This window comes from Pistacia vera, unplaced genomic scaffold (genome assembly GCF_008641045.1).
Source record: "Pistacia vera cultivar Batoury unplaced genomic scaffold, PisVer_v2 Contig188, whole genome shotgun sequence".
NCBI lineage: Eukaryota > Viridiplantae > Streptophyta > Magnoliopsida > Sapindales > Anacardiaceae > Pistacia > Pistacia vera.
Genome location: NW_022195981.1, coordinates 241,864 through 269,344, shown reverse-complemented (window position 1 = coordinate 269,344; position 27,481 = coordinate 241,864). Strand labels below are relative to the sequence as shown.

The following is a 27,481-nucleotide window of genomic DNA, read 5'->3' as shown; positions in this document are numbered from 1 at the left end:
AAAAAAAAATTTCAAATTTTCAATGTTAATACTTGGATTAGTACAAAATGGTCAGTACACATAGTATTATCGATTACTTTAACATTTATAGATGAAATCTGACCTGTATTAGGTGGCCCAATAGCATCTTGCCACGTCAAATTGGACCCACCATTGAGTAATATAAACTTTATTTTGAACCTCAACGGGTAGTAATAGAAAATGCCAAAATTCGACCGTTGCAAATCCTCATCACTAAAACGGTAACCTCCAAAACATAAAACGTCATCACCTTACATACAAAAACACTCTCTTCAAGCTACTCTCGAAGTTTTTCTCAGTACACTTTCTCAATACCTTTTCTTCTGTTCCCAGCACCTTCTTTTCTCAGGAAACTAACAAACATTCCGATGGAAAAGGTTACTGAAACGCCATTGAAAAGTCCTGAACAAGCAGCAAACACCACCCTCTTGGAGCACAAAACTCCCCTTCAGAATCGACAAACTGATGGGCAAATTTCACAGGATTCAGGAAATGAGTTGAAGAAAACCAATACCCCGGATCGGCTTAAAGTGCCCAAGGCATTTAAGTACCCCGAAAGGCATGTACTTTTCTCTACTCTTTAATAATGTTTATTATTACACATTTGATTAATTGCGTATAAAACTTGTCTTGTTTTTACAGGTATAGGAGCCCAACTGATGCAATAATGTCACCAGTTTCAAAAGGATTGCTTGCCAGAAACAGAAAGGGAGGTGTACTTTTGCCACCTAGCATAAGTCAGCCCAAGGTATTAAATAATATGTGTTTTTTAATTTGTTTTGGGTACTTATAATTTACATGTATGTGGTTTTTATATATATTTTTTCATTTGGTTTGGGATGGCAGATTCAAGAATTGCTTGTTCAAGACGTGGGTTTGTTTCAAAATTGAAGTGTTTGAATTGATGGTGGTGGTGGATACAGTTAAATGTTCAGATGGATTCTTGAACCTGATGAATTTGTCTGCTATGAAGTTGGTGGTGTTGGGTTTGTATAAAAAGAAAAAGGGTTTCTGGGTTGTGAAGAGCCTATTGTTTACATTTCACTGAATTGTGTCATGTGATTTTTCCTGAAGCACTCCTGTAATTTGAATTCAGTACTTCTGTAATAAAAAGTTTAACATAATTGTCAATTTACAACTATCTGACCCACTCTTTGGGGAGGAAATCGTACTAAACCCTTTATAGGATATAAGGTCATGTTTGGTTCATGGTAATCAACATGGGAGCAGGAATCCCATTAACAAACAATCACCTTCAAACATGAACAATGACTTATTTGCCCTCATTTAAAACAGAAAATGACTTATTTACTAGTAATGAGTCAATGCACTGGATCATCGACCGCTCATCCTCCATGCGCCGACGGTGATTTGGGAAGCGTGAGGGGAATTCGTCGGCCGGTGGTTTTGACCAGGAATGACCAGTTTACAAAGCTCAAGTGATGGGAATAGGCTGACAGTCACAGAATCATAAAGATAGCCAATTTTACTGAACTCATGAATGTCAAAACATCATTTGAAATGACAATTAAGTCTTCTGAAAATACCGAAAGTTCAAAGACCAGAGAATTGAATTGAATTGAATTCTCAGAACGTAGTTAATACAGTCAAAGCAAGAGCCTATCAAATGATTATATTATTTTTTAAATAATTGATTGAAATATTTTATTATTTATTTTATTTATAGACTTTTTGGGTAGTTGGAGTTCATTGATGATGATGTATTTACTGGAGTCTTTAAGAAATGGGACTATCTCAAGAGAAATAAATGTATTATTTTTCTCCTATCAGATAAGGAGATAGGTTTGAAAAGTATATGGGTCCTCTTGCCTTGGAAATATCTCCTGGATTGATTGATATTATTATTCCCCTTTAAGCTATGTTTTGTTTTGGACTCATATTTGAACTTTTCTATCTACTTTAAACAATTCTTTTTATTTTTTATCTTTAGGAAAAGAATAAAATGAAGAGTATCACTATAAAAATCATTAATTCTAAAAGAGTAAACGACATATTCCCACCCAAGGTTTGACGAAATCCTAAGTTAGTATCACAAGTTTCATTTATTCTAGATTTTCACCCTTAAAGTAACGCGAAATGGTTAGATATAACGGCTCAGGGGTAAATTGGTCATTTCATAGAAAAGGTGCACATTAGCAGATCGTCGCCCATAACAAAGATTCGGCACATGTTAGCAACATCACCACCGATGTTTTTCGCCCTTTTCCGATGATTCTTCCACCCAAAATCACCCTTGTGACCATCATTTGAACCCTCATCCTCTCCTTTACAAAACCATACCCTTGACAACCCCTCATCGCCCGTCGATCTCCAGCCACGACAGCCGCCACATGCGACTAGTTTTCGTCGGTGTCCACCGACGAATGGCCACTAAACGGTTGCTGGGACATAGGGGTTTTGTAGATTAGGAGACGCTGGTTGCAGTGGTGATGTCGAATTAGATTTTCGTCCCCAGAATCGACCGGAATCCGACGAAGAACGACGAAAACCTAAGCTTGACGGCACCGACGATTGGAGGGCCCAATGAGTCAGGAACCAGAGGGGTTTTGGACGACGGATGATGGGGAAGGTGATGGAGGTGGCCAGGGGTTTCGCTAGCATCGAAAATAGCCCAGATCCGGTGAAAACCGAGACGGTGCACAGTCATTGAGGGTGTAATTGATGTAATTTCAAAATAAGATGGTTAATTTTATAATTTTAGTAATTTAGGGGTTAAAATATAATTTATTAATTTAGGGTTAAAGGGCATTATAGTAATTACACCCTCACTATCCTAAAAAATGTTAACAGTGTTATTTTAAGGGTGGGAATCTGAAATAAATAGAACTTGTGATACCAACTTGAGGTTTCATCAAACCTTGGGTGGGAATATGTTGTTTACTCATTCTAAAATCCCACCACATATTTACTTTTTGTAACAAAACTTAAAAGTCTTACGTTAATGTTACACGTCGCTTTGGGCCCTTGCTGGTTCACAAAGGTTTGCTTTTGGGCTTCACGCAAGTGTCATTCACTCAAAACATGTCTTGACAATTTAAAAGCTCACATGCTATTTAATAAACATTCACATTTCCTTTCTAAGCAATGTAAAATATTACATTCACCCCCCTTTTGGACCCAAGGATCCTTGTTGCAAAATCTTGTGTGATGTATTATCCACACACTGCCGATTGGGATGGGCTTTGAGTCATCTACAATATCCTGACCCATTACAAGATACTGTTTGTTTGGCCCCTCATTCAACCATTTATTATATTTGTTATTTAATTTTTATAATATTCATCAAATCGTTATTGAACACTCATTTTATGTAAAAGTTTTGTAAGCACCCCTTTAAATATAGTATTATTCTTATTATATACGTCTTACGATTGTTTAATTTGAAGTACTCGAAACATTATGAAAAAGCATAATAATTAAAAATTCCTAAAATTATAAAAAATTTCGACGGTTTTTATAAGGATTTTCAGAAAGCGAATCCACTTGAATTAAACACTCATACAGGTAAATAATAAAATACGTATACTAATTACTATGTTGATATTAGTATACGTATAAATTATAATAGGAAAATAAATATAATAATATGCTTATTACTTTACCATTTATGATGAAATCTGACCTGTATTAGTGGCCCAATAGCATCTTGCCACGTCACATTGGACCCACCATTGGGTAATATAAACTTTATTTTGAACCTCAACGGGTAGTTAATAGAAATGCCAAAATTCGACCGTTGCAAATCCTCATCCCTAAACGGTTAACCCCAAAACATAAAACGTCATCACCTTACATACAAAAACACTCTCTTCAAGCTACTCTCGAAGTTTTTCTCATACACTTTCTCATACCTTTTCTTCTGTTCCCAGCACCTTCTTTTCTCAGAAACAACAAACATTCCGATGGAAAGGTTACTGAACGCCATGAAAAGTCCTGAACAAGCAGCAAACACCACCCTCTTGGAGCACAAAACTCCCCTTCAGAATCGACAAACTGATGGGCAATTTCACAGGATTCAGGAAATGATTTGAAGAAAACCAATACCCCGGATCGGCTTAAAGTGCCCAAGGCATTTAATTACCCCGAAAGGCATGTATTTTCTCTACTCGTTAATATGTTTTATTATTACACATTTGATTATGCGTATAAAATTGTCTTGTTTTTACAGGTATAGGAGCCCAACTGTGCATAATGTCACCAGTTTTCAAAAGGATTGCTTGCCAGAAACAGAAAGGGAGGTACTTTTGCCACCTAGCATAAGTCAGCCCAAGGTATTAAATAATGTGTTTTTTAATTTGTTTTGGTTACTGTAATTTACATGTTAGTGTTTTTTATTATATTTTTTTCATTTGGTTTGGGATGGCAGATTCAAGAATTGCTTGTTCAAGACGGTGTTTGTTTCAAATTGAAGTGTTTGAATTGATGGTGTGGGTGATACAGTTAATGTTCAGATGGATTCTTGAACCTGATGAATTTGCTGCTATGAAGTTGGTGATGTGGGGTTTGTATAAAAAGAAAAAGGGTTTCTGGGTTGTGAAGAGCCTATTGTTTACATTTCACTGAATTGTGTCATGTGATTTTTCCTGAAGCACTCCTGTAATTTGAATTCAGTACTTCTGTAATAAAAAGTTAACATAATTGTCAATTTACAACTATCTGTGACACATTTTTTGACTTCACAAGATGACATCTAAAAGTTTAGGGGGTTGAACAAACTGGTCCATATTTGCCAAAATGACCCATGGACTGCACTGGCCATAACCTTATTTAGACTGGGATCATTGGTCGGGCACCAGATACATATTTGGCAAGCTCATATGCTAATTTGCCCTAGTTAATTGGGTTTAGTTTGGCTCTGTCATCAAGACCTGCTATGCTAAGACAGGATGGATAAAATGATTCATATCATAAGCTTCTGATTCACAGAGCAGGCAACCCGGAATTTCTTTTGCAGAATTCAGCTTTTGTCTTGATGCTGCAATTGAACAATTACACCAATCTTTCATATTATTCTGAAACAAAAAATTGGGAATGATTTAGGTGAATATGGAAAGATACATGAGCAATGTAATCCATATGCTTCACTGACAGTAGCAATGCTCATATACATTACATGGACTATTTTTATTTTTGTATGAATTCGTTACTCAATCGACTTCATACCACTGGATTGAACCAATATCTCCATCGAGTTCAAGTTCACATACAGAACTACTAGGAAAGAAACAGCCTCATCAATGGTTGGAAATCTTGCAAGGTCACGTGGCAATTCTTTCCTGGCCGTTTTCTAACAAATCTTTCGTTTCGCTTTCAACTCATCTTCTGATAAACCTTCTCATCTTGGCCAGGCTCAGCAGCACATAAGTTTCAGTTCGTGAATATGCCTTCCCCTCCTCCTTGTTGCAAAAATCTGACAGCAGAACAACGAATCAGAATATTGAAAATGACATAAATGGTATTTGATTAGATGAATCTCAACGCTATTTACACAGACCAGAAAAATAGAAGTAAAAATTTATTTAACTTCAACTCAGGTGCCAAAAAATGACCATTTTCTGCAGAATAAGACATAAAATCAGCCAGAAAATGTTAATTACCTTTACTTCATTGTTTCGCGGGCTCCCTATTGGGGCAGTTTGGAATTTAATGAAGAATTCAAATCTCAGTTACCCCAGAGAAACATGCTTGAACAAATGGTGCAGAATATGCTGTCTGATTCTTTTTACCTTGAAAGGACTATAACATTAGACAACAATACATTAGCCTAACTTAATATATATAGGATATGCTAACCGTATAAACATAGCCTCCAATTTGGCTGTAAGTCTCAAGGGAAGATTAAATATTCTATAGTCTAAGTTGCTTTCTCACAATCAGATAGAATTACAAAATAATAACTGTAGCTGATTATTATTCTGTATACTTTGAATAAGAAGATACATGAATCTTTGTCTCAAAATACTAAAACTACCGAGAATCCACCTAATTATATTCAGTTTAATCCTAATTTCTTTCTCTTTCAGAATTCACTAATTTCCAGACGTTATGCTAGGAATTATATCAGTCTATTGACTCTATCCATATTCAAGATATCACAAAACTCAACGCAATTTAGTGTCTTATTGTGAATGCATTATAAGCGGCAATAGACATAAAAGCCTCATGAAAACCAAAAAATTAAACAAATTTTAATTCAATTTACAGTCAATGCAGTTACGGTTCTGCAAATTCATATTCCTATCAATCTTGTTTGTGGAATCACCACCAAATCAAAACAACCCAAAAAAACTTATAATGAACACCAGATTGTTGATTCACATCTCTCTCTAAAAACAAAATATCATGTCAAAGTATATAAATCATGGAAAAAGCCAATGAGTATCGAACTTACAGATGAAACTATGAACTCGGTTGATTATGAGTTGGTTACTTACTGAAGGCTGTCTCCATTGAAACCATTGTGCCTGCAAAACTCAGCATTTCTCTTTGTTTGAAGTAAATCTACGTTGCGGCACTTGGTGGCATACTTTCAACTCTGTATTGAAGATAACATGATAAACTTTAAACATCGATTGTGTTGTATATCTTGCCTTCAATTTTCAACTATTCACATGAATACCACCAGCCCCTTTTTGAACCCTCTGGTTTGAACAACTTTTTTCTTTTTCTTTCAAGACAGTACAACGTTTTGCAAAGAATAAAAAGATTTGTACAAATTGGTTAGAGCGTCAATTGGGCTTTTGACTGACCAAACAAACTTCAGTATGGATTATTCAAGCCCATGAATCATGTGGAGACACATAACCAATAACCAATTGTGAAAGACCATTTTCAATATAACTTACAACCAAGGTTGGTTTATGAAGTTAGCAAATAGACACCTCCCAACCTTTGTTATGCCCCTAAATTTTATGTAATTGGTTACTTAAAACTAATTCTCCACCAATTATGAAGCAAAACAAGCAATTTAGGTAACCAACTTTTACAAGTTTCTGTTCCCACGTTGGTTGTGATTTAAATGGTTCTCTAAAGCCTGAGCCCTCTAAAATTACTAAATCTATTACTTGGTTAAAAAATATAACCAGATTTTTTTTTTTTTTTTCCTGATTCTCTTGTTGTCAATGTGCAGCCAATTGACCAAAACTTGTTTCTTCTATAGTCTTTGTATTGTTCTATACACTCTTTCATAACGCTCTGCATCCATTGCCCTTCGCTTTTGGCGAATAGGGTGGCTTCAGGATCAATATTCAATCCTGACAAATCCCTTAGGCTGATCCCTACCATGTCTGTGTGAGCCACGCAAAGACATCCAAATTCTGTTTTCAAAAACTAACCAACTGCTCAACTAGCTGGCTGCTGAGGTCGCCTCCTATCTTCAAGTACGTGAGTAGGCTAGCATTCGTCAATTGGGACCTCAACCAATTTCTCCACTGGTCCGCTGATAGGCTCTTCTTCACCAGCCCGAGGATGAATGGTATACTCGATAAGACTGGGTCGCGGCTCTCCTCTTTCAACCGTCATCATCTGTGGTTGCTTACTCTTCCAGGTGCTTTTGGATTGCCTTGTTGTAACATTCTCGGGATTAGAGTGCGATCCTTTGACCTCCCCATCTTCGTTAGGAGTTGGAAATTTCATCATCTAGTGGTAGATTGACGTAACTGCCTTTAGGCTTCGAAGGAGAGGCCTTGAATTATTGCATTGAAGGCGGATGGGTAGTCCACGACTAAGAAATCGACCATTCTGTCATCTTGTTCTTTTTTCCAATAGTTATGGGCAGAGTGATCATACCTTAGGGGAAGATGTGGTTCCCTGTGAACCGTACAACAACATAGTTGCGATTTCAGATCTACATTGTTAAACCCCATCTTCTCAAATGCTGACTGGTAGAGGATGTTCATTGCACTATCATTGTCCACAAGCATCATGTGGACCTCATTGTTAACTACACGGGCAGTAATGACAAGTGCATCATTGTGAGGATGATGTACCCATCTCACATCTTCCTCTTTGAAGCTTATCGTTTTAGCTTCTACACTTGGACACTTAGCTGGTTGCAACTCGAGGCTAAAAACACTAGTGGAGGGCTCATACCTCGCTTCCCTCGCATATAGGTCTTGGAAGTGGTTGTAACTGCCTCCAACATAGGGTCCCAAAAGATTTTTCGGATCACATTAACTTCTCCCTAGGGACCTTGTCACCACTCATCATCGTAACATCGGTCCCTACGGCCTCTCTGATCGTTGGCAAATTCTTTCAAGTGACCCATCTTTATTAGATCTTTAATCGCGTCCTTAAGGACGCCACATTCATCGATGTTATGTTCGATGTCTCGATGGTAACAACAATAGTTTTTGGGGTCACGCCTATTACGATTCTCCTGATTAGGACTGGCTTTGAGACTAGCCTTGCTTTCTTAGAAACGACAAAAAGCACTCCAGGGAAGCAACTAAAGGAGTGTAGTCACTGTAATGGGAGAATGGTGCGAGTGTCTTTCTAGACTCTACCTGCTCTTTCTTGGAGAATTTCCTCTTGTTCCCGTCATCCTTTCTGTCTCGGACATCTTTTCTTTTCTCTCTCGATCGATCCTCAATCCGAACATGAGTACTGGTTGAGGCTCTGGAGTCGTTGTGTCTCAATCTGACCATAAAATTTTCTATTCATAGATGCTTCTTAGCCATCTTAGGAAATCGGGCAAGGGATACATAGTCCTCGACTTGGAGCTCCTTTCACAGGTCAGTCTGCGGTTGAACTCTGGCAATGATAAGTGTCCACGCTGATTATTTAGGAGCATTGGTCACACTATTTAACCTAGAGTTAAATCTTTCATTTAACCCAAAGTTGAATCTTTCCACGTAGAATTTTGGTGCCTCGTCCCTTTCTTGTCAAATGTTGCCCAGGTAGCTTAGAAGCATAGAAAATTTCCTATTTGCTTGGAAATGTTTGAGGAACTACAAACTTAGTTTCCTTCAAGAGGATATGCATCCAGAGGGGAGCGATCTGAACCAGCTTTTTGCTCCCGTGGTAAGAGTGACAGTTAGGTAGCGACATTTGGCCGAATCTGAGACCTAGCATAGCTCCATCTGGTCGTTGAAGAAGTCCAAATGGTCCTGAGCCTAAGGATCGCCATTCCCATCAAAAACCCTCACGTCAGGCATTTTGAATCTTGGTGAGAGAGGTGCACGAAGCACAACAGTGGAGAATGGAGATTCTCCTTCCCAATCTCTTACTCATCCTGATGAGCTTGGAGTTCATCGAGGGCTTGCTGCTTGTTTGTGATCTTGTCCCCAAATTAAACCACTAGATCTCTCAAAAATAACAAATCCATCAAGCTAATCATTCTTTGCTTGTAGGAGGCTATGTGATCGGCCGAGTTCTTGTTGGCTGTATTTGGCCAGTCAGATTGATAGCCGCAACGTTTCAAGTTCAATCTTCGATCTGACCAAGTTTGTTGGAGCAAGAGAATGGAGCAAACAACATGGGAAGAGGGAGCGTCAATGTGGCGGTGGTGCTGGATTCTGGTAGTCCCTAGCCGTCGATGTTAAAAGGCATGACACTTATCTCAAATTAATTTGGGGATGTAATTTGGTGGAAGTACAAAAGTAATAATGTCTTAAAAATCTTGCGTATAAGGATAGAATAGTCCATGAATATTTTTATAAATTGTTTTCAAAATAGGGGCATTACTGTCCAAAATTTTTATTGATTAGGGGGTAAAATTGTAATAAAATTAAGATTACCGAATAATCTTAGAATACCTAAGAAAAGATTACCTCCTATATAATCTACAATGGTTACTAATATTAGTATTAGAGGATTACCATAATCTTTTATTACTTAACAACCAAACATGATAATGTCCGTAATTTAAGATGACATTATTGGAATAATGGAGGATTACCGGCAGATAAAAGTCAAGTAAAATTCAAAATAGAGTAACCTCCTCATGCTATAACATTCAAATATTAAGTCAAAGTTAAACTAATAAACTTTGCAAGTAGAATTATATATTTTTATAATCATTCATGGTATGACAGTTAATTCGGATTTTGAATTTTTTTACTCAAGACAATATATTAGTTGGTCTCTATTAATTTCCTTTAAATCATTTCCAAAGTTAAAAAAATATTCGTTGGTTTTAACTTTGGTAACTCTTTCCTTGAACAATTTGCTTCTTTCTAACTTATATAACATTTGGATCCAATAACATGAGCAAATTAAGACAATGTTTGCAAATAATATCCAAAAATAATAATATACATATTTCCATATTCTAAGTAGATCTCTAATTTAAAAATAGATAATTAATAAATGAGAACTTAAGATTATAGTTTCAGTATTACTAGAAAACAATGTAGCATCTTCGTACATGATACATATAATCGATTCTTCTCATCGGAATAAAAATTCTTTCAACTTGCTCACCTATTGGACAATTAATAAAGAATATAATTAGTTAATTAGCTTATGATATATAGATCTTGATTACAATCAATCACGTCCACATAAATAATATAAGCAAAATTAGATATATAGAACTAAGAAGTAATTTAGAGCTAGGACTTACCAGTATACTCATANTTGAACTCAGGTGCACAAAAATGACCATTTTCTGCAGAATAAGACATAAAATCAGCCAGAAAATGTTAATTACCTTTACTTCATTGTTTCGCGGGCTCCCTATTTTGGGCAGTTTGGAATTTAATGAAGAATTCAAATTCTCAGTTACCCCAAGAGAACATGCTTGAACAAATGGTGCAAGAATATGCTGTCTTGATTCATTTTTACCTTGAAAGGACTATAACATTAGACAACTTAATACATTAGCCTAACTTAATATGTATAGGATATGCTAACCGTATAAACATAGCCTCCAATTTGGCTGTAAGTCTCAAGGGAAGATTAAAATATTCTATAGTCTAAGTTGCTTTCTCACAATCAGATAGAATTAACAAAATAATAACTGTAGCTGATTATATATTCTGTATACTTTGAATAAGAAGATGACATGAATCTTTGTCTCAAAATACTAAAACTACCGAGAATCCACCTAATTATATTCAGTTTAATCCATTAATTTCTTTCTCTTTCAGAATTTACTAATTTCCAGACGTTATGCTAGGAGATTATATCAGTCTATTGACTCTATCCATATTCAAGATATCACAAAACTCAACGCAATTTAGTGTATCTTATTGTGGAATGCATTATAAGCGGCTAATAGACATAAAAAGGCCTCATGAAAACCAAAAAAATTAAACAAATTTTAATTCAATTTACAGTCAANTCTTCAGGGAATTGATTTAAATCCGGTAAAACAAAGCTATTAGAATTCCAATCTCTTGTGGTGGAAATGCCACAAGATTGTTGTTCATCATCGAAATAGCCACTTTTGTTAATTGTGGCAACATTCACCATTGATTCAACAAAATCTTCAAAGAATTGATTCAAATCTAGTAAAACAAAGCTATCAGAATTCCAATCTCGTGTGGTTGAAACACCAGAAGATTGTTGTTCATGATCGAAACAACCACTTCTATTAATTGTGGTAACATTCACCATTGATTGAAAAAAATATTTAGGGAATTAATTCAAATCCGATAAAACAAAGCTATTAGAATTTCAATCTCTTATGGTGGAAATGCCAGAAGATTGTTGTTCATCATCGAAACAACCACTTTTGTTAATTGTGGCAACATTCACCATTGATTCAACAAAATCTTCAGGGAATTGCTTCAGATCCGGTAAAACAAAGCTATTAAAATTCCAATCTCTTGTGGTGGAGATGCCACAAGATCGTTGTTCATCATCAAAACAGCCACAATTACTAGAAAAAAAAACCCTTTCTTGACGGGTAATAACTGTCAAGAATTTTTGATAGTTTTTCACCTGTCATTAAAGCTCTTATCAAGAAAGGGTGGTGACAGTTTTTGAACTGTCAATAATTTCTTGGCAGTTATAAAACTGTCAAAGATTTGGTCGAATTTTAACCAATCCTTGACAGTCTTCGAACTGTCAAGAATTTTTAACCAAAAATAAATAAAATTGTTTTGAATAATAATAATAATAAAAATTTTATTAATAATAATTTTCCATCCTTGACAGTCTTCAAATTGTCAATAATTGTTTTTGTAAGTATTTTTTTAAATATTTTTATTTTGTAATTAGTTTATTTTCCATATTATCACCAGTTAAATAATAGAATAATACACTGAAATTCTTCATAATATTCCTCAACCAACAACAATTATCACAATTCATAAATAAATTTAAACATTCAACAATCTTTCAATTAATTTAGTAAACGATATTCAACAAAAGTAGTATATCATTCAACAAAAGTTTGATACATATTTTTTCCGTCATTGATGCTTTGACATCAATAACTAAAAAAAGTTTGATACGTACATTGCCCATTCTCCTCTTACTTCATCGATCTCCGCATCTGTGTATACTTCTTTCCCCAGAAACTGTAAAAGATTAAACGTAGATAAATTCAGTATATATACAACTACAAAACATTGATGAAAACCTAGTTCTCACCTTCAATCACAACTCACTCAGATCCCAGAAAACACAAATTCCAGAATTCCACAACCGACACAGATAAAAATTTCATATAAACACAATAAGCAACACAGAACAATCAAACAAATACTCTTCAATATGTATATCAATATTGGTAGTAATTCAGCCAATACATCAGTTTAACACAACCTAAAATTATCAACACCATTCAACATTTATGTATGATATTCTGAAACCTCCTTAATCAATATATAATAAACCAACACTAACACTTATTGAAATCCAAATGGATAGTAAACTTGCATGGTTTTTCAGTACTGCCAACCCATTATCAACTATATCTCTCATGTATCTCATTACATAAAACCCACATTCAACGCTTCCCGGTTGGATTGGTCCCTACACAAAATTAATTTAGAAGTAAGCATTATTCAAAAGGTAAAACACTATTATAATGGAAAATTAATTGCTATTGATAATAACAATTCTACGCACCAATACTTTTTGCCATGTGATAGTAGCCCTTTTTTTGGACACTTTACAGGCGGAATGAATGAAGATACCACTGTGAAAGTTAAAAACAATGTCTAAAATTAACGAGCAGAAATTTATATTATATAAAGCATAAAAAATGACATAAGTAGGGCTACTAACTTTTGCACCACTTCTTGTAAATCCTGTCCCATATCTCCCCTCAAGGGATCCAGATAGTACACAATTAATGTCTTCATATCAATACCAACAAGAACCCAATGAAACCTATTAAGAAACCTGATAAGTACCCAATGTAACAACAACAAAGAAGTAGTAGAATAATCTATAAACAAGAACCCAATGTAAGGAAATAAAAGAATTACTAACCCTGGGTTGTATGGAATTAGAATTAAATTCTCGTTCTTAACAATTGCCAACTGATTGGCAAGCAATTGTGCCCTTTGGGTTCTTGTTCCCATGACATTATTGCTGCCTGCTATAGACAATGCGTTGGGGTTCATGAAACCAAATCCATTTCCATAGCCACCATTAACCTTCAGCTTCTCATATAAAGCCCTGCCCCAATTAAAAAATACTAAAATAATAATCATATGCAATATAACACTTAATGAAACCAAATCCATTTCCATCGCCACCATTAACCTTCAACTTCTCATATGAACCCCTGCCCCAATTAAAAAACATACTAAAATAATAATCATATGCAATATAACACTTAATGAAGACTAAATCATAATCAATACTATAACCAAACAACTCACATTATATAAACTGTGATGCATGATGCTGTCAACTCCTCCATATTAAGCACTCTTTCAAAATCCTCCTTAGTTAGGTAAGTATAGCTATCATACCCGAACAAGTTGTCATCTGTTTGTACACGAACTATTTGTTTATTGGGTATAAGGCGATTAACCATTATTGAGAACATCTTCAGAGAAGGATTGTTTTGTACTATATGCCTCTCAGGTACCACCGATTGTTGTATTTTCTTCATTTTCAATGGTGTCACCTCGACCTTTCTCTTCCTAAGACTTGGGCGCTTCTTGTCCACCTTCATTTGTTGGGGCTCTGACTTAACGGGTGTGATCGCTAATCCATTACCCAATGGGTCAATGTCCTCAATCTCCATATCAGAATCTACCTTGTCATACACAGATTCCGATTTCTTAGGCACTTTTTTTGGAGTTGCATACTTCTTCTTAACAAATTTCTTAGAAACCTAATAGACATTAAAAAACAAGCCAATATTAAAAACATAAAAGGATCAATCAAACACAACTTATTTGGAACAAGTTGTCATCTGTTTGTACACGAATTGTTTGTTTATTGGGTATAAGGCGATTAACCACTATTGAGAATATCTTCAGAAAAGGATTGTGTTGTACTATATCCCTCTCAAGTACCACTGACTGTCGTATTTTCTTCATTTTCAATGGCATCACCTTGGCCTTTCTCTTCCCAAGATTTGTGCGCTTCTTGTCCACCTTCATTTGTTGGGGCTTTGACTTAACGGGTGTGATCGCTAATTCATTACCCAATGGGTCAATGTCCTCAATCTCCATATCAAAATCTACCTTGTCATACACAGATTCCGATTTCTTAGGCACTTTTTTTGGAGTTGCATACTTCTTCTTAACAACTTTCTTAGAAACCTAATAGACATTAAAAAACAAGTCAATATTAAAAACATAAAAGGATGAATCAAACACAGCTTATTTGGAACAAATTAGTTGATGATTGAAGTCTTTACCATGTCCGTTGCTCGTATTATTAGCTCCTTTGGCCAAAGTAGACGATGGCCAACCCCATCACTTACCTTCACCAAAAAATTTTCCTCATTTGGGAATGGGAGATATGGGCTCCCATCAAACACCACATCCATGGTCACCCATACATTGGAACCTTCATATTCCATAATAGTTCCCTTCGCCACAATGTTGGCGGGGGAATCTACGGTAAGATAACAAGTAGTATCCTACAATAGTAGAGAAGCCAAAAATAATGTTAAATAAATAGGACAGCATTTGTATCTTGGTAACCAAATGTTTAGATCTTACCAATGCTATCGATTTGGGCAATGGAGCATTGCCTTTCAATGGATGATGAGTGCTCAATTTCCGATGCCGTGGTGGACAAATTGACGTGAAACAACGCCTATTAACAACAGATTAAGTCAAGCAAACAACAAAAACAACAGTTGACATGAAATTTGATATAAAATAAAATCTCAAATGATTTTTATTTTGTATTATTAGTAAGACTCTATAAATGATGTGTAGATCTATTACATGACTTCAGAATGCCACATAAAATTTAATACTGATTGAAATATATATAATTACTTTTTATTGGACAAAATAAATTAAAAGAATTGAAAAATATTATTGAGCTGAAAATAAACCTTTACTATTTACCTTAAGCTGTTTATACCATCAAAGGAATTTGAAATTTGCAACTTATTGGATTGTAGTTCATCTTTCTCTTTCTCTTTCCTCTTTTTTTTAGCATTGTCAAAACTTCTTCTGGAGGTTTTCAATGGTTCTCTATAATTTTCATCGTACAACAAATGGATCCCACATTTTTTCACCTCGAAATGATCATCATATTTAGGATTAAATTTGATGAGTGCTTTACAATCTAATGACTTCATCTCAGAAGAAATTTCATGATATTCCTTATCGCACTCTTCAAACACCATTTTTGTTATAGAACGAAAACTGAATAATACACAATCTGACAAGTCCCGTTCAGATAGTATGACAACCGTGTGACCACCCTCACCAAAATCATCACACCAGTATTCACTGTCATTTTTATAAATTTGTTCTTTACCATCTTCGCTTTTGACCAAGCGGTAAAAGGTAACACTGATGCAAAGATAAATACTATACTTGTCCGTTTTTGGACAAACAACAATAGATGTAAGAAAACCTCGAAAGTTAATATTATGCCAATCTAGTGACTGATCAAGAGTTATAGAAGATCTCGTATTTTGAAAGGTAAACCACTTAGGAATTTCATTTCCAGAGACGCAAAAATTAGCACAAAATTCTCGACAAGAATCCTGTACCAAAGAAAATGAAAATCATCACATCATAACATAGTTTTAGCTTTAGCTTTAGATTTTATTTTTTCTTTTCTATTACTTCTAAAAAACAACTAACATCATAAAAAGGAGAAAGGATATAAAGAGATACCTTGCGAAGAATTTTAAGTAAATCCAATTTGAAACAATTGGAAAAAATTGATGTTCGTGATCTCAAATGAGGTAACAATAGAAATGATGGATCTGATATTGATTGCAAGGATGAGCAGTCACATGCGGCCACACTTACACCCACTGGAAGCTCTGGCAAATGTTGAAGTCTTTGACATTTACTTATCTCTAGGATGTACAACTTAGAAAGCCCTTTGATGTCTTCTGGTATGCTCTCAAAATAATTTCCATCTAGATGTAACTCTTCTAGAGAGGATAACTGGCCAAGATTGTCAGGTAATTTGTTGATTTGACAGTGTGTCAAAAAAAGCCGTTTCAAAGAGCTCAAATTTGATGAGGTAATACTAGAAGTGATGGATGTTGGTACTTCTTTTATGACGAAACCAGAAGCTTCTAAATCTCCAAAGTCATCGGGTAATCTTTCCAATTTGGAGCAGCCGAAAAGATTAAGTTCTTTGAGGAATTTCACCTTACAGATGCTGCTTGAGAGAGTCTCAAGCGATGAACATTCTGAAAGATCCAACTCAACTAGTCTCGATGGCTGTTCGATGAAGGGTGATTCTTTTATTGAAGTTTCCCTTAAAAGTAATACTTCCACCTTACATGAGATCTTTGGAGCCATCTTCAGATCATTGCAGTAACTGAGATCAATACGTTCGGATTGAATGCCATCTGGTAGACTAATAAGCCTTGAGCAACCGTATAGATCCAAATTGACAAGCTTATTGAGATTTTGAATAGATGAGGGAGTGATCTTCAACAAACTTTTACAATAACTTAGATTCAATGACTGAAGATTTGTGGCTTTTGAGAGATTTGGAAGCTCTTTCATGTGTTGAGAGAAACTAAGATCAACATCTATCAAATTTTCAAGTTCCTACAAGAAAGCAAACAAATGACCAACTCAAATTAGTGCCTTGTATATTTATAATTTTTGACAAAAAGACCACCATATAAATACAAAAATACATACCTCAACACCATTCCAATGTTTAACTTTGTTAAATGGCATATCAAGTCTGACAAGAGTCTTTGGAAGAAAATGTTTTGGCACTGACTTAAATGGATATCCACTCAAGCTGAAGAATGTTAGGCCATTGGGAAAGGATTGAAGGTGTTGAAAAACTTTCAACTCATTTCCATGATTGCATAAACTAAAGATTCTCTGCGCATTGTCTTCTCCGTGTTGTGAGTTGTATACTCTCAAGAATCTGAGTTTACGCATCTTTGACAAAGCACGAAAATCTAACCTTGCATTGCTTATTTTAGACATATCCAAGCTTATGCTTCGTACTGCTTCAATCTCCTAATAATAGTCAAAAGATACAAAAGCTTATTAAATTAATTTAAGCTTCATACGTCTTAAACGACTTATATATTTTTTAAAATAAATTATAAATAATTTACATACAAATACTCTCATAATGAATAAAAACATTGAGATGACTAAAACAAATAAAGATTTACGGATTTCAAATATGCAGTACTAATTGGTATCTAAAAATATAATAAATATAACAATAATATTAATACAATAACATAATAATAACAATAACAATAACAATCATAACAATAATGCTTGATAAGTAAGATTATGTATATATATGAAGATAGAATGTATCCATGATATATTTCCTTTTGATGTATTTATGCTTTCTTTGTATAGACGACACATTATTTTAATATAAAATCTGAATTAGGAGATTGTGTCCATACATCAAAGGAAAATAATAAATATTCAATTTGAAAATAAATAACAATATTGAATAAGTCTTTATTAGAAATAAAATAAAATAATAATAATAATAAAAACAATAGTAATAATAATAATAAAAACACCATGATATCTCATTAAATTTATCCTTAAATGGGACTTTAATTTAAAATTTGTGTAAACATGTGAGCGGATTACTCTCAAGCCATCTATCGATTTAAATATCCATACAGCTAACCCTTACCTTATCTTTCTTCAAATGCTTCGAAGATATCCTCGTGATGCCACAATCGAATTTCTTTACAAGTATCATTTCGAGCAATTTCTCTACCCATTTCTTGAAGTAAATCATGCATTGTTATTTTGTCGTATCTCACGGACACAAGACACTTATCAATAAGATCTTTTATTCCTTGCTTTGCAAAAATGCCACAAGCATTTAGGGTTTTTATCACTGAATCTATATGTTCCTCTTTAAAGAAACATGCAATATCTAAAAATATAATCTTTTCGTCTTTCTCAAGTCTATCATAACTAACTTTTAATACATTATGAACACTCGAAAGAGGACCTTTTTCTAGTTTTTTTATTGTACTTTCCCAAATTTCTATTTCCTTCGAAAGCAAATAGGAACCCAACATTTTAAGAGCCAATGGAACGCCTTTAGAATATGCTATTGCTTTCTTTGATAGCTCCATATATTCTGTAGTACGAGGGTATTGTCTAAAGGCATACTGATTAAAAAGTCGATGAGCTTCCTTCTCTCTTAATCCCTCAACCTCTTATATATAAGCATCGTCTACATCACAATTTCTCAACACTTGTTTATCTCTTGTTGTTATGATAATTAGACTTTCCGAGCTCAACAAGTTAAGGTTTCCAATCAAATCTTCTATTTGCTGTGAAGACGTCACATCATCAAAAACAATAAGAACCTTCTGTTTTTGAAGTCTTTCTCTTGAGTAGGTGAGTCTTATATTGGCATCTCTATCATTTAATATCACGGAAAGAATTTCTTTTTTCAAGTGAACTAATCTACTATTTTTCTCCGACTCTTCCCTAATATTTTCAGCAAAATAGCATCCTTCAAACTGTTTAAAGATTTTGTTGAATACAACACTAGCAATAGTTGTTTTGCCTATACCTCCTATGCCCCAAATTCCTATTTTGGAAACACCATTTGATCCCTTGTGCAACAAAGACTCTATTTTGTTTATTGAAAATTCTATTCCAACCAGGTCTTCATAACCACTTGGAGACAATTTATTTAGTCTTTTCAATATATCACATGAAATTTCATCTATGAGTTCAGTTTCATACCTAGTAAATAGAAAAAATTCGAACATTAATTACTTAGGATAAGAAAATCAAAAGGAGACAGGAAAAAAAGATCACAAAAACCAATACAAAGATTTTAAATAACCGATCTTGTTAGATTTTAAAAAAGAAGTAATATTGATGAGTACAAAATTATATGCAGATTAACACTTACGTTTTTGCATCTATAGTCCAACCAGATTGATTAGCTGCTTCGTTCAACGCACTCTTCCATCCTTGCAGCATCTCCGGCTGTTCCTTAAAACGGTCTTGAAGTTCAGCAAATCCCTTCCCAAAACTCTCTTTCTGATGCCTTACATGAGATGGGTCTACCTTATGGAAAATTGGTAGTACAATCTGCTGCTTCGTTTTCTTGCAATCAAGAATCTGTTCAAGTTCTTGGAGACACCATCTTGAAGACGCATAATTTTGTGAGAAAATGATGACAGAAATCTTTGATGCTTTAATTGTATTCAAAAGAGATGACGAAATCTCTTCTCCTCTTATCAGTTGGTCATCCATGAAAGTTTCAATCTTTTTGCGACACAAAGCCTCATAGAGATGGCTTGTAAAATTATAGCGGGTGTCTTGGCCTCTGAAACTAAGAAAGACATCATAGTTCTTCAATTGAGGAGTGGTTGAAGATGAAGAAGCTGCCATCAAACTCCACTGATGAAAGACTTTTCAGATCTGTTTAAGTTTGTAGACAATTAATGAATAAGAGAAAAAAAAAAAAATTAAAGTAATTAGAAGTCTTATGTTTAATAATTTTCCCCATTTTAACTCTTTGAAATATTATTATAAGTTAATATAAAATAATTAAATGCATAATTAATATACCTAAAAAATGATTTATTTTAAAAGTAAAAAAAAAAAAAATTTAATGAAAAACAAAAAAAAAAAATTACTTTCTGATTTTGTTAAATAAATCTTGAAAATAGAAAACAGGACAAAAGTTTTTTTTTTTTTTTTTTTTTTTATTACTTCTTAGTTATAAATTAAAAAAAAATGATATTACAATTTTAATTATATAAAAAATAAAAAAAAAAAAAAAAAAAATTACAAAAAAAAAAAGAGCCACGTACCTTTTAATTAGTCCTAGAAGATCAGATTTGCACTAGCTATTGGAAATTGAAGATCAACACTGGTTTGAGAGACTATGAGTATCAAGAATCAACAAAATATTAAACTTGTTTGAAACATAAATGCATCTGTTTGGTAACAATTTATAATAAAAAAAAAAAACAAAGAAAAATATTAGGTATAAAAAATCAAATAAGCTAACCAAAAATACATATATAAACTAATTCAAACTATTTAAAAAGAACAAAAAATAGATTTAAGAAATCAAAGAGAGTGAGAAACATACAACTTTTAAGGGTTTTGCAGTATCCTTATTTTCATACACACACTTCGATAGATTTTCAAAATAAAAAATTATGATTTAATATATAATTATTAAATACTTCATTAATATTTATAGTAATTCTAAAAACAAAATTAAAATGATATATAAATCATTAATAACAATAACAAAAAAAAAAAAACTTTCTGCTTTTGATAAATAAATCTTGAAAATAGAGAAAACAAAGAAAAATATTTTGATTATTGTATTATTACTTTTTAATTATAAATTAAAAAACATGATATCACCTTTTTACCATCTAAAAATTAAAAGAGATGTGAATAAGTAGTTTATAAGGAGAGAAAACAAAAATTCCAGGAATAATAAGGCGCTACTTACTCCTTTTAGTTAGCCTTGGAAGTTCGGATCTGACGTTCCAACCAATGGAACAAATTTGGACGCTCTAATATCAGTAATCTTCAACTAACTCTGACTACATGTTCAACATGTTTGAAACATAGATGATCATTTTCAAAAAATTATAAAATTAAAGAAAAATAGAATATATATAAAAAAAAAAAAAAAAAAAAAACCCAAGTATATATGTTACTGAACTAACCAAGGGATCCAGATCTTATTGTTTTGCAGTGAGATGTAATTGCTCCAGAGAAAGTATGTGAAGCCAGATATGAACTAAAAGCGGTTGCACTGTAAAATTATTCCAAAGAAATATTTGGAGAACAATACTGATGAATGTATTAAGTAATATTTCAAAAGAAACTAAAAGAAAATGTAAAAATCTTACATCTTTGAGGGTGTTTTTGTACAAGTGAGCCGATGCAGAATTGCTTTACCCGATTTTTCTCTCTTCTTTACTCACTCTTGTAGAGAAAATACCAGCAACCTTACAGGAACTTTGGTGGAAATTTCATTACAATTATGAACTGATTTCTTTTTCTTAGTCTCTCTCCATTATTTCTACTTTAGCAGAAGTTGTCTGCCATATTTCTTTCTTGACTTTGACAATCATGTGATTACACCGTGGGCATCTTAGGGACAGGTTTTTTTTCTTTATTTTTCTTTATTGCTTTTAGGTTCATGAATAAAAATAAGTAAATTAATTTCTATTTTACTTTTTACTTTTCATAAAGTGATTGTTACTGTAATAGTATAAGATAATTGAAATTTATTTATCAATTTTAGATAGTTTATTCATTACAAATCAAATTCTAATAAAATATTTGATAAATATAATTGTTATCATATTTTAAATATACTGTAAAGTGTTAGAGTTGTCGACCACTTTATCATTAATGGGTCATGCAAACGCATTCAGGGTCCCCAACTTATAGGTGGTTTGAGCATTTTCCATGTATAACCGTAAAAAGATTTTTTTAAGTTATTAATTCTTTATTGTGTTTGAGCTTAGGAATATAGATCCTTGTAATACTAGGATTTAGTTTTTTAAATCTAGAATATAAACATTCTTTCCTTGTGTAAGTTACATTCATTGTAAATGAGAGAGAATTGAAACAGTATTGCAATAACATTGACTCAATTGGGCGTAGCCTGTTAATTGAGTGAACTAGGGTAAAATCATGCGTATTTCTTCTTTCTCTTTACTGTTTATGGTTTGTGTGTTTACTATTATTTTGGTTTTCGTTATTCTATTTGTTCATAAAGTAGTAACAGCTAATTAACAATTGAACCTTAACTACCTTGAAGCTGTCGATGTGAATGCTAAGCTACATTGAGCTGAGCTAACTACATATTTCTCTTTGTTTAAACTTGAACTATGAAAATGAAAGAAGATTCAAAGAAGAAGAAGAGTTGATCATGTTCTTTTATATTAGGACATCTTTGGATTATAGAGCAACAAATAAAACCAACCATTTTTCTTCAATTCATTATACAAATTATGTTTCTTTAATCATAGATTAAACTTATTTTAGTATTTTAGAAATAAAAAAATCGAAATAAAGTATTTTCAATTTTCAATACCATTTTTTTTTTAAATATGTATGGGATAAAATCGTCTCTAAGTAAACATGTTACGACCCAATGCCTTAACCCAATTCCGATTGGGCCTACGCCTAAATTCACTTGGAGAATTGTTTACTATATAAGTTGAACTATCTTACGAGTTACGAGTTAAGCTAAACTAGGTCCAACCCATTAGTCCACAACAGTCCATAAATAGGAATCATATCCTATTCTGTTTCCACTTCAGTCAAGATCCTGAATCTAATAAAAGTGGTAAGCTTAATCTGATAAGGGCAAGAAATCTTATTTCTTTCCTAATGAAGACTATCTCCCAAAGAATGACTTAGAGTCCTATTAGGATTCCAACCTTTTGGGTTCACTATATAAATAGAGGCTTGTCCTCTCACAAAGCATGCAATATCATTACCACCGACTTGCTCCTAAAGTTCTTACTCCTAAGAATATACACCTTCATCGTAGCTCTAGTCTTTGACAAAACTCCCGATAATCCTTATTTCCCTTAATCCTTACTAAATTGCATCTTTCAACCTTGCTGACTTGAGTGTTGAAGTGCCTACGGAAAACACCACCCTAGTGTTTCCTGAAAGTTTCACGCTTGTTTCTCCTTGTGTGCAGGTCCAGCGAGTTGTTAATGTCCTCAATCTCACAGGATCCATCCTTTTTGTAACCGTAGATTTTTACCGTCTACATAATATATATGATGATAGCTTTTCAAGTATAAAATTTCATGCTAATTTCGTTCCCATGATGGAGAATTTCTTAAACAAGATTTAGTTTTTATCACTGAATCTATATGTTCCTCTTTAAAGAAACATGCAATCTAAAATATAATCTCGTCTTCTCAAGTCTATCATAACTAACTTTTAATACATTATGAACACTCGAAAGAGGACCTTTTTCTAGTTTTTTTATTGTACTTTCCCAAATTTCTATTCCTTCGAAAGCAAATAGGAACCCACATTTTAAGAGCCAATGGAACGCCTTTAGAATATGCTATTGCTTTCTTTGATAGCTCCATATTCTGTAGTACGAGGGTATTGTCTAAAGGCATACTGATTAAAAAGTCGATGAGCTTCCTTCCTCTTAATCCCTCAACCATATATATAGCATCGTCTACATCACAATTTCTCAACACTTGTTTATCTCTTGTTTTTATGATATTAGACTTTCCGAGCTCAACAAGTTAAGGTTTCCATCAAATCTTCTATTTGCTGTGGACGCACATCATCAAAACAATAAGAACCTTATGTCTTTGAAGTCTTTCTCTTGAGTAGGTGATTCTTATATTGGCATCTCTATCATTTAATATCACGGAAAGAATTTTCTTTTTCAAGTGAACTAATCTACTATTTTTCTCCGACTCTTCCCTAATATTTCAGCAAAATAGCATCCTTCAAACTGTTTAAAGATTTTGTTGAATACAACACTGACACAGTTGTTTTGCCTATACCTCCTATGCCCCAAATTCCTATTTTGGAAACACCATTTGATCCCTTGTGCAACAAAGACTCTATTTTGTTATTGAAAATTCTATTCCAACCAGGTCTTCATAACCACTTGGAGACAATTATTTAGTCTTTTCAATATATCACATGAAATTTCATCTATGAGTTCAGATTCAGACCTAGTAAATAGAAAAAATCGAACATTAATTAGTTAGGATAAAAAAATCAAAAGGAGACAGGAAAAAAAAGACAACAAAACCAATACAAGATTTTAAATAACCGATCTTGTTAGATTTTAAAAAGAAGTAATATTGATGAGTACAAAATTATATGCAGATTAACACTTCGTTTTTGCTTCTATGTCCAACCAGATTGATTAGCTGCTTCGTTCAACGCACTCTTCCATCCTTGCAGCATCTCCGGCTGTTCCTTAAAACGGTCTTGAAGTTCAGCAATCCCTTCCCAAAACTCTCTTTCTGATGCCTTACAGAGATGGTCTACCTTATGGAAAATTGGTAGTACAATCTGCTGCTTCGTTTTCTTGCAATCAAGAATCTGTTCAAGTTCTTGGAGACACCATCTTGAAGACGCATAATTTTGTGAGAAAATGATGACAGAAATCTTTGATGCTTTATTTATTCAAAAGAGATGACGAAATCTCTTCTCCTCTTATCGTTGGTCATCCATGAAAGTTTCAATCTTTTTGCGACACAAAGCCACATAGAGATGGCTTGTAAAATTATAGCGGGTGTCTTGCCTCTGAAACTAGAAAGACATCTAGTTCTTCAATTGAAGGGTTGAAGATGAAGCCTGCCATCAAACTCCACTGATGAAGACTTTTCAGATCTGTTTAAGTTGTAGACAATTAATGAATAAGAGAAAAAAAAAAATTAAAGTAATTAGAAGTCTTGTTTAATAATTTTCCCCATTTTAACTCTTGAAATATTATTTAAGTTAATATAAAAATTAAATGCATATTAATATACCTAAAAAAGATTTATTTAAAAGTAAAAAAAAAAAAATTTAATGAAAAACAAAAAAAAAAATTACTTTCTGATTTTGTTAAATAAATCTTGAAAGAAAAAGGACAAGTTTTTTTTTTTTTTTTTTTGTTTTATATTACTTCTTAGTTATAAATTAAAAAAAATGATTACATTTTAATTAATATAAAATTAAAACAGAAGCAATATTACAAAAAAAAAAAAAAAAAAAAAAATTACAAAAATAAAAAGAGCCACGTACCTTTTAATTAGTCCTAGAAGATCAGATTTGCACTAGCTATTGGAAATTGAAGATCAACACTGGTTGAGAGACTATGAGTATCAAGAATCAACAAAATATTAAACTTTTTTGAAACATAAATGCATCTGTTTGGTAAAAATATATAAAAAAAAAAACAAAGAAAAATATTAGTAAAAAAATCAAATAACTAACCAAAAACATATATAAACTAATTCAAACTATTAAAAAAGAACAAAAAATAGATTTAAGAAATCAAAGAGAGTGAGAAACATACAACTTTTAATGAACATTCTGAAAGATCCAACTCAACTAGTCTCGATGGCTGTTCGATGAAGGGTGATTCTTTTATTGAAGTTTCCCTTAAAAGTAATACTTCCACCTTACATGAGATCTTTGGAGCCATCTTCAGATCATTGCAGTAACTGAGATCAATACGTTCGGATTGAATGCCATCTGGTAGACTTATAAGCCTTGAGCAACCGTATAGATCCAAATTGACAAGCTTATTGAGATTTTGAATAGATGAGGGAGTGATCTTCAACAAACTTTTACAATAACTTAGATTCAATGACTGAAGATTTGTGGCTTTTGAGAGATTTGGAAGCTCTTTCATGTGTTGAGAGAAACTAAGATCAACATCTATCAAATTTTCAAGTTCCTACAAGAAAGCAAACAAATGACCAACTCAAATTAGTGCCTTGTATATTTTTAATTTTTGACAAAAAGACCACCATATAAATACAAAAATACATACCTCAACACCATTCCAATGTTTAACTTTGTTAAATGGCATATCAAGTCTGACAAGAGTCTTTGGAAGAAAATGTTTTGGCACTGACTTAAATGGATATCCACTCAAGCTGAAGAATGTTAGGCCATTGGGAAAGGATTGAAGGTGTTGAAAAACTTTCAACTCATTTCCATGATTGCATAAACTAAAGATTCTCTGCGCATTGTCTTCTCCGTGTTGTGAGTTGTATACTCTCAAGAATCTGAGTTTACGCATCTTTGACAAAGCACGAAAATCTAACCTTGCATTGCTTATTTTAGACATATCCAAGCTTATGCTTCGTACTGCTTCAATCTCCTAATAATAGTCAAAAGATACAAAAGCTTATTAAATTAATTTAAGCTTCATACGTCTTAAACGACTTATATATTTTTTAAAATAAATTATAAATAATTTACATACAAATACTCTCATAATGAATAAAAACATTGAGATGACTAAAACAAATAAAGATTTATGGATTTCAAATATGCAGTACTAATTGGTATCTAAAAATATAATAAATATAACAATAATAACAATAATATTAATACAATAACATAATAATAACAATAACAATAACAATCATAACAATAATGCTTGAAAAGTAAGATTATGTATATATATGAAGATAGAATGTATCCATGATATATTTCCTTTTGATGTATTTATGCTTTCTTTGTATAGACGACACATTATTTTAATATAAAATCTGAATTAGGAGATTGTGTCCATACATCAAAGGAAAATAATAAATATTCAATTTGAAAATAAATAACAATATTGAATAAGTCTTTATTAGAAATAAAATAAAATAATAATAATAATAAAAACAATAGTAATAATAATAATAAAAACACCATGATATCTCATTAAATTTATCCTTAAATGGGACTTTAATTTAAAATTTTTGTAAACATGTGAGCGGATTACTCTCAAGCCATCTATCGATTTAAATATCCATACAGCTAACCCTTACCTTATCTTTCTTCAAATGCTTCGAAGATATCCTCGTGATGCCACAATCGAATTTCTTTACAAGTATCATTTCGAGCAATTTCTCTACCCATTTCTTGAAGTAAATCATGCATTGTTATTTTGTCGTATCTCACGGACACAAGACACTTATCAATAAGATCTTTTATTCCTTGCTTTGCAAAAATGCCACAGCATTTAGGGTTTTTATCAATGAATCTATATGTTCCTCTTTAAAGAAACATGCAATATCTAAAAATATAATCTTTTCGTCTTTCTCAAGTCTATCACTAACTAACTTTTAATACATTATGAACACTCGAAAGAGGACCTTTTTCTAGTTTTTTTATTGTACTTTCCAAATTTCTATTTCCTTCGAAAGCAAATA

The 27,481-nt window shown here is 33.0% G+C and overlaps 6 protein-coding genes across 7 annotated transcripts; 1 reads left to right on the top strand and 5 right to left on the bottom strand.

Annotated features, from left to right (window-relative positions):
• The first annotated feature begins 325 nt into the window (after positions 1-325).
• Positions 326-1,159, top strand: LOC116126923. Its single transcript, XM_031412602.1, has 2 exons — positions 326-580; positions 664-1,159. The coding sequence occupies exons 1-2, from the start codon at positions 390-392 to the stop codon at positions 812-814; spliced, it is 342 nt and encodes a 113-aa protein (XP_031268462.1). The 5' UTR covers positions 326-389; the 3' UTR covers positions 815-1,159.
• An 11,902-nt stretch (positions 1,160-13,061) lies between these two features.
• Positions 13,062-14,074, bottom strand: LOC116127037. Its single transcript, XM_031412705.1, has 4 exons — positions 13,824-14,074; positions 13,429-13,617; positions 13,222-13,325; positions 13,062-13,132 (listed from the first exon to the last, which is right to left on the bottom strand). Exons 1-3 carry the CDS (start codon positions 14,057-14,059, stop codon positions 13,295-13,297), a joined length of 456 nt encoding a protein of 151 aa, XP_031268565.1. The 5' UTR covers positions 14,060-14,074; the 3' UTR covers positions 13,062-13,132; positions 13,222-13,294.
• A 259-nt stretch (positions 14,075-14,333) lies between these two features.
• LOC116126961 lies at positions 14,334-16,176 on the bottom strand. Its single transcript, XM_031412632.1, has 4 exons — positions 15,480-16,176; positions 15,123-15,219; positions 14,816-15,040; positions 14,334-14,717 (listed from the first exon to the last, which is right to left on the bottom strand). The coding sequence occupies exons 1-4, from the start codon at positions 15,761-15,763 to the stop codon at positions 14,334-14,336; spliced, it is 990 nt and encodes a 329-aa protein (XP_031268492.1). The 5' UTR covers positions 15,764-16,176.
• A 64-nt stretch (positions 16,177-16,240) lies between these two features.
• LOC116127035 (disease resistance-like protein DSC1) lies at positions 16,241-20,701 on the bottom strand. 2 transcript variants are annotated; one of them, XM_031412703.1, is made up of 5 exons: positions 20,399-20,701; positions 19,489-20,003; positions 17,256-17,588; positions 16,633-17,159; positions 16,241-16,345 (listed from the first exon to the last, which is right to left on the bottom strand). In XM_031412703.1, the coding sequence occupies exons 3-5, from the start codon at positions 17,553-17,555 to the stop codon at positions 16,276-16,278; spliced, it is 897 nt and encodes a 298-aa protein (XP_031268563.1). In that variant the 5' UTR covers positions 17,556-17,588; positions 19,489-20,003; positions 20,399-20,701; the 3' UTR covers positions 16,241-16,275. The 2 variants fall into 2 exon arrangements, with proteins under 2 accessions (XP_031268563.1, XP_031268561.1); XM_031412701.1 differs by lacking the exons at positions 19,489-20,003; positions 20,399-20,701 and adding an exon at positions 18,241-19,441.
• Positions 18,779-19,973, bottom strand: LOC116126960 (TMV resistance protein N-like). The gene is made up of 2 exons (XM_031412631.1): positions 19,489-19,973; positions 18,779-19,316 (listed from the first exon to the last, which is right to left on the bottom strand). The coding sequence occupies exons 1-2, from the start codon at positions 19,971-19,973 to the stop codon at positions 18,779-18,781; spliced, it is 1,023 nt and encodes a 340-aa protein (XP_031268491.1).
• A 3,763-nt stretch (positions 20,702-24,464) lies between the features above and the next one.
• On the bottom strand, positions 24,465-27,277 carry LOC116126959 (protein SUPPRESSOR OF npr1-1, CONSTITUTIVE 1-like). Its single transcript, XM_031412630.1, has 4 exons — positions 27,098-27,277; positions 26,104-26,436; positions 25,624-26,007; positions 24,465-24,662 (listed from the first exon to the last, which is right to left on the bottom strand). The coding sequence occupies exons 1-4, from the start codon at positions 27,203-27,205 to the stop codon at positions 24,465-24,467; spliced, it is 1,023 nt and encodes a 340-aa protein (XP_031268490.1). The 5' UTR covers positions 27,206-27,277.
• Between the last annotated feature and the right edge of the window lie 204 nt (positions 27,278-27,481).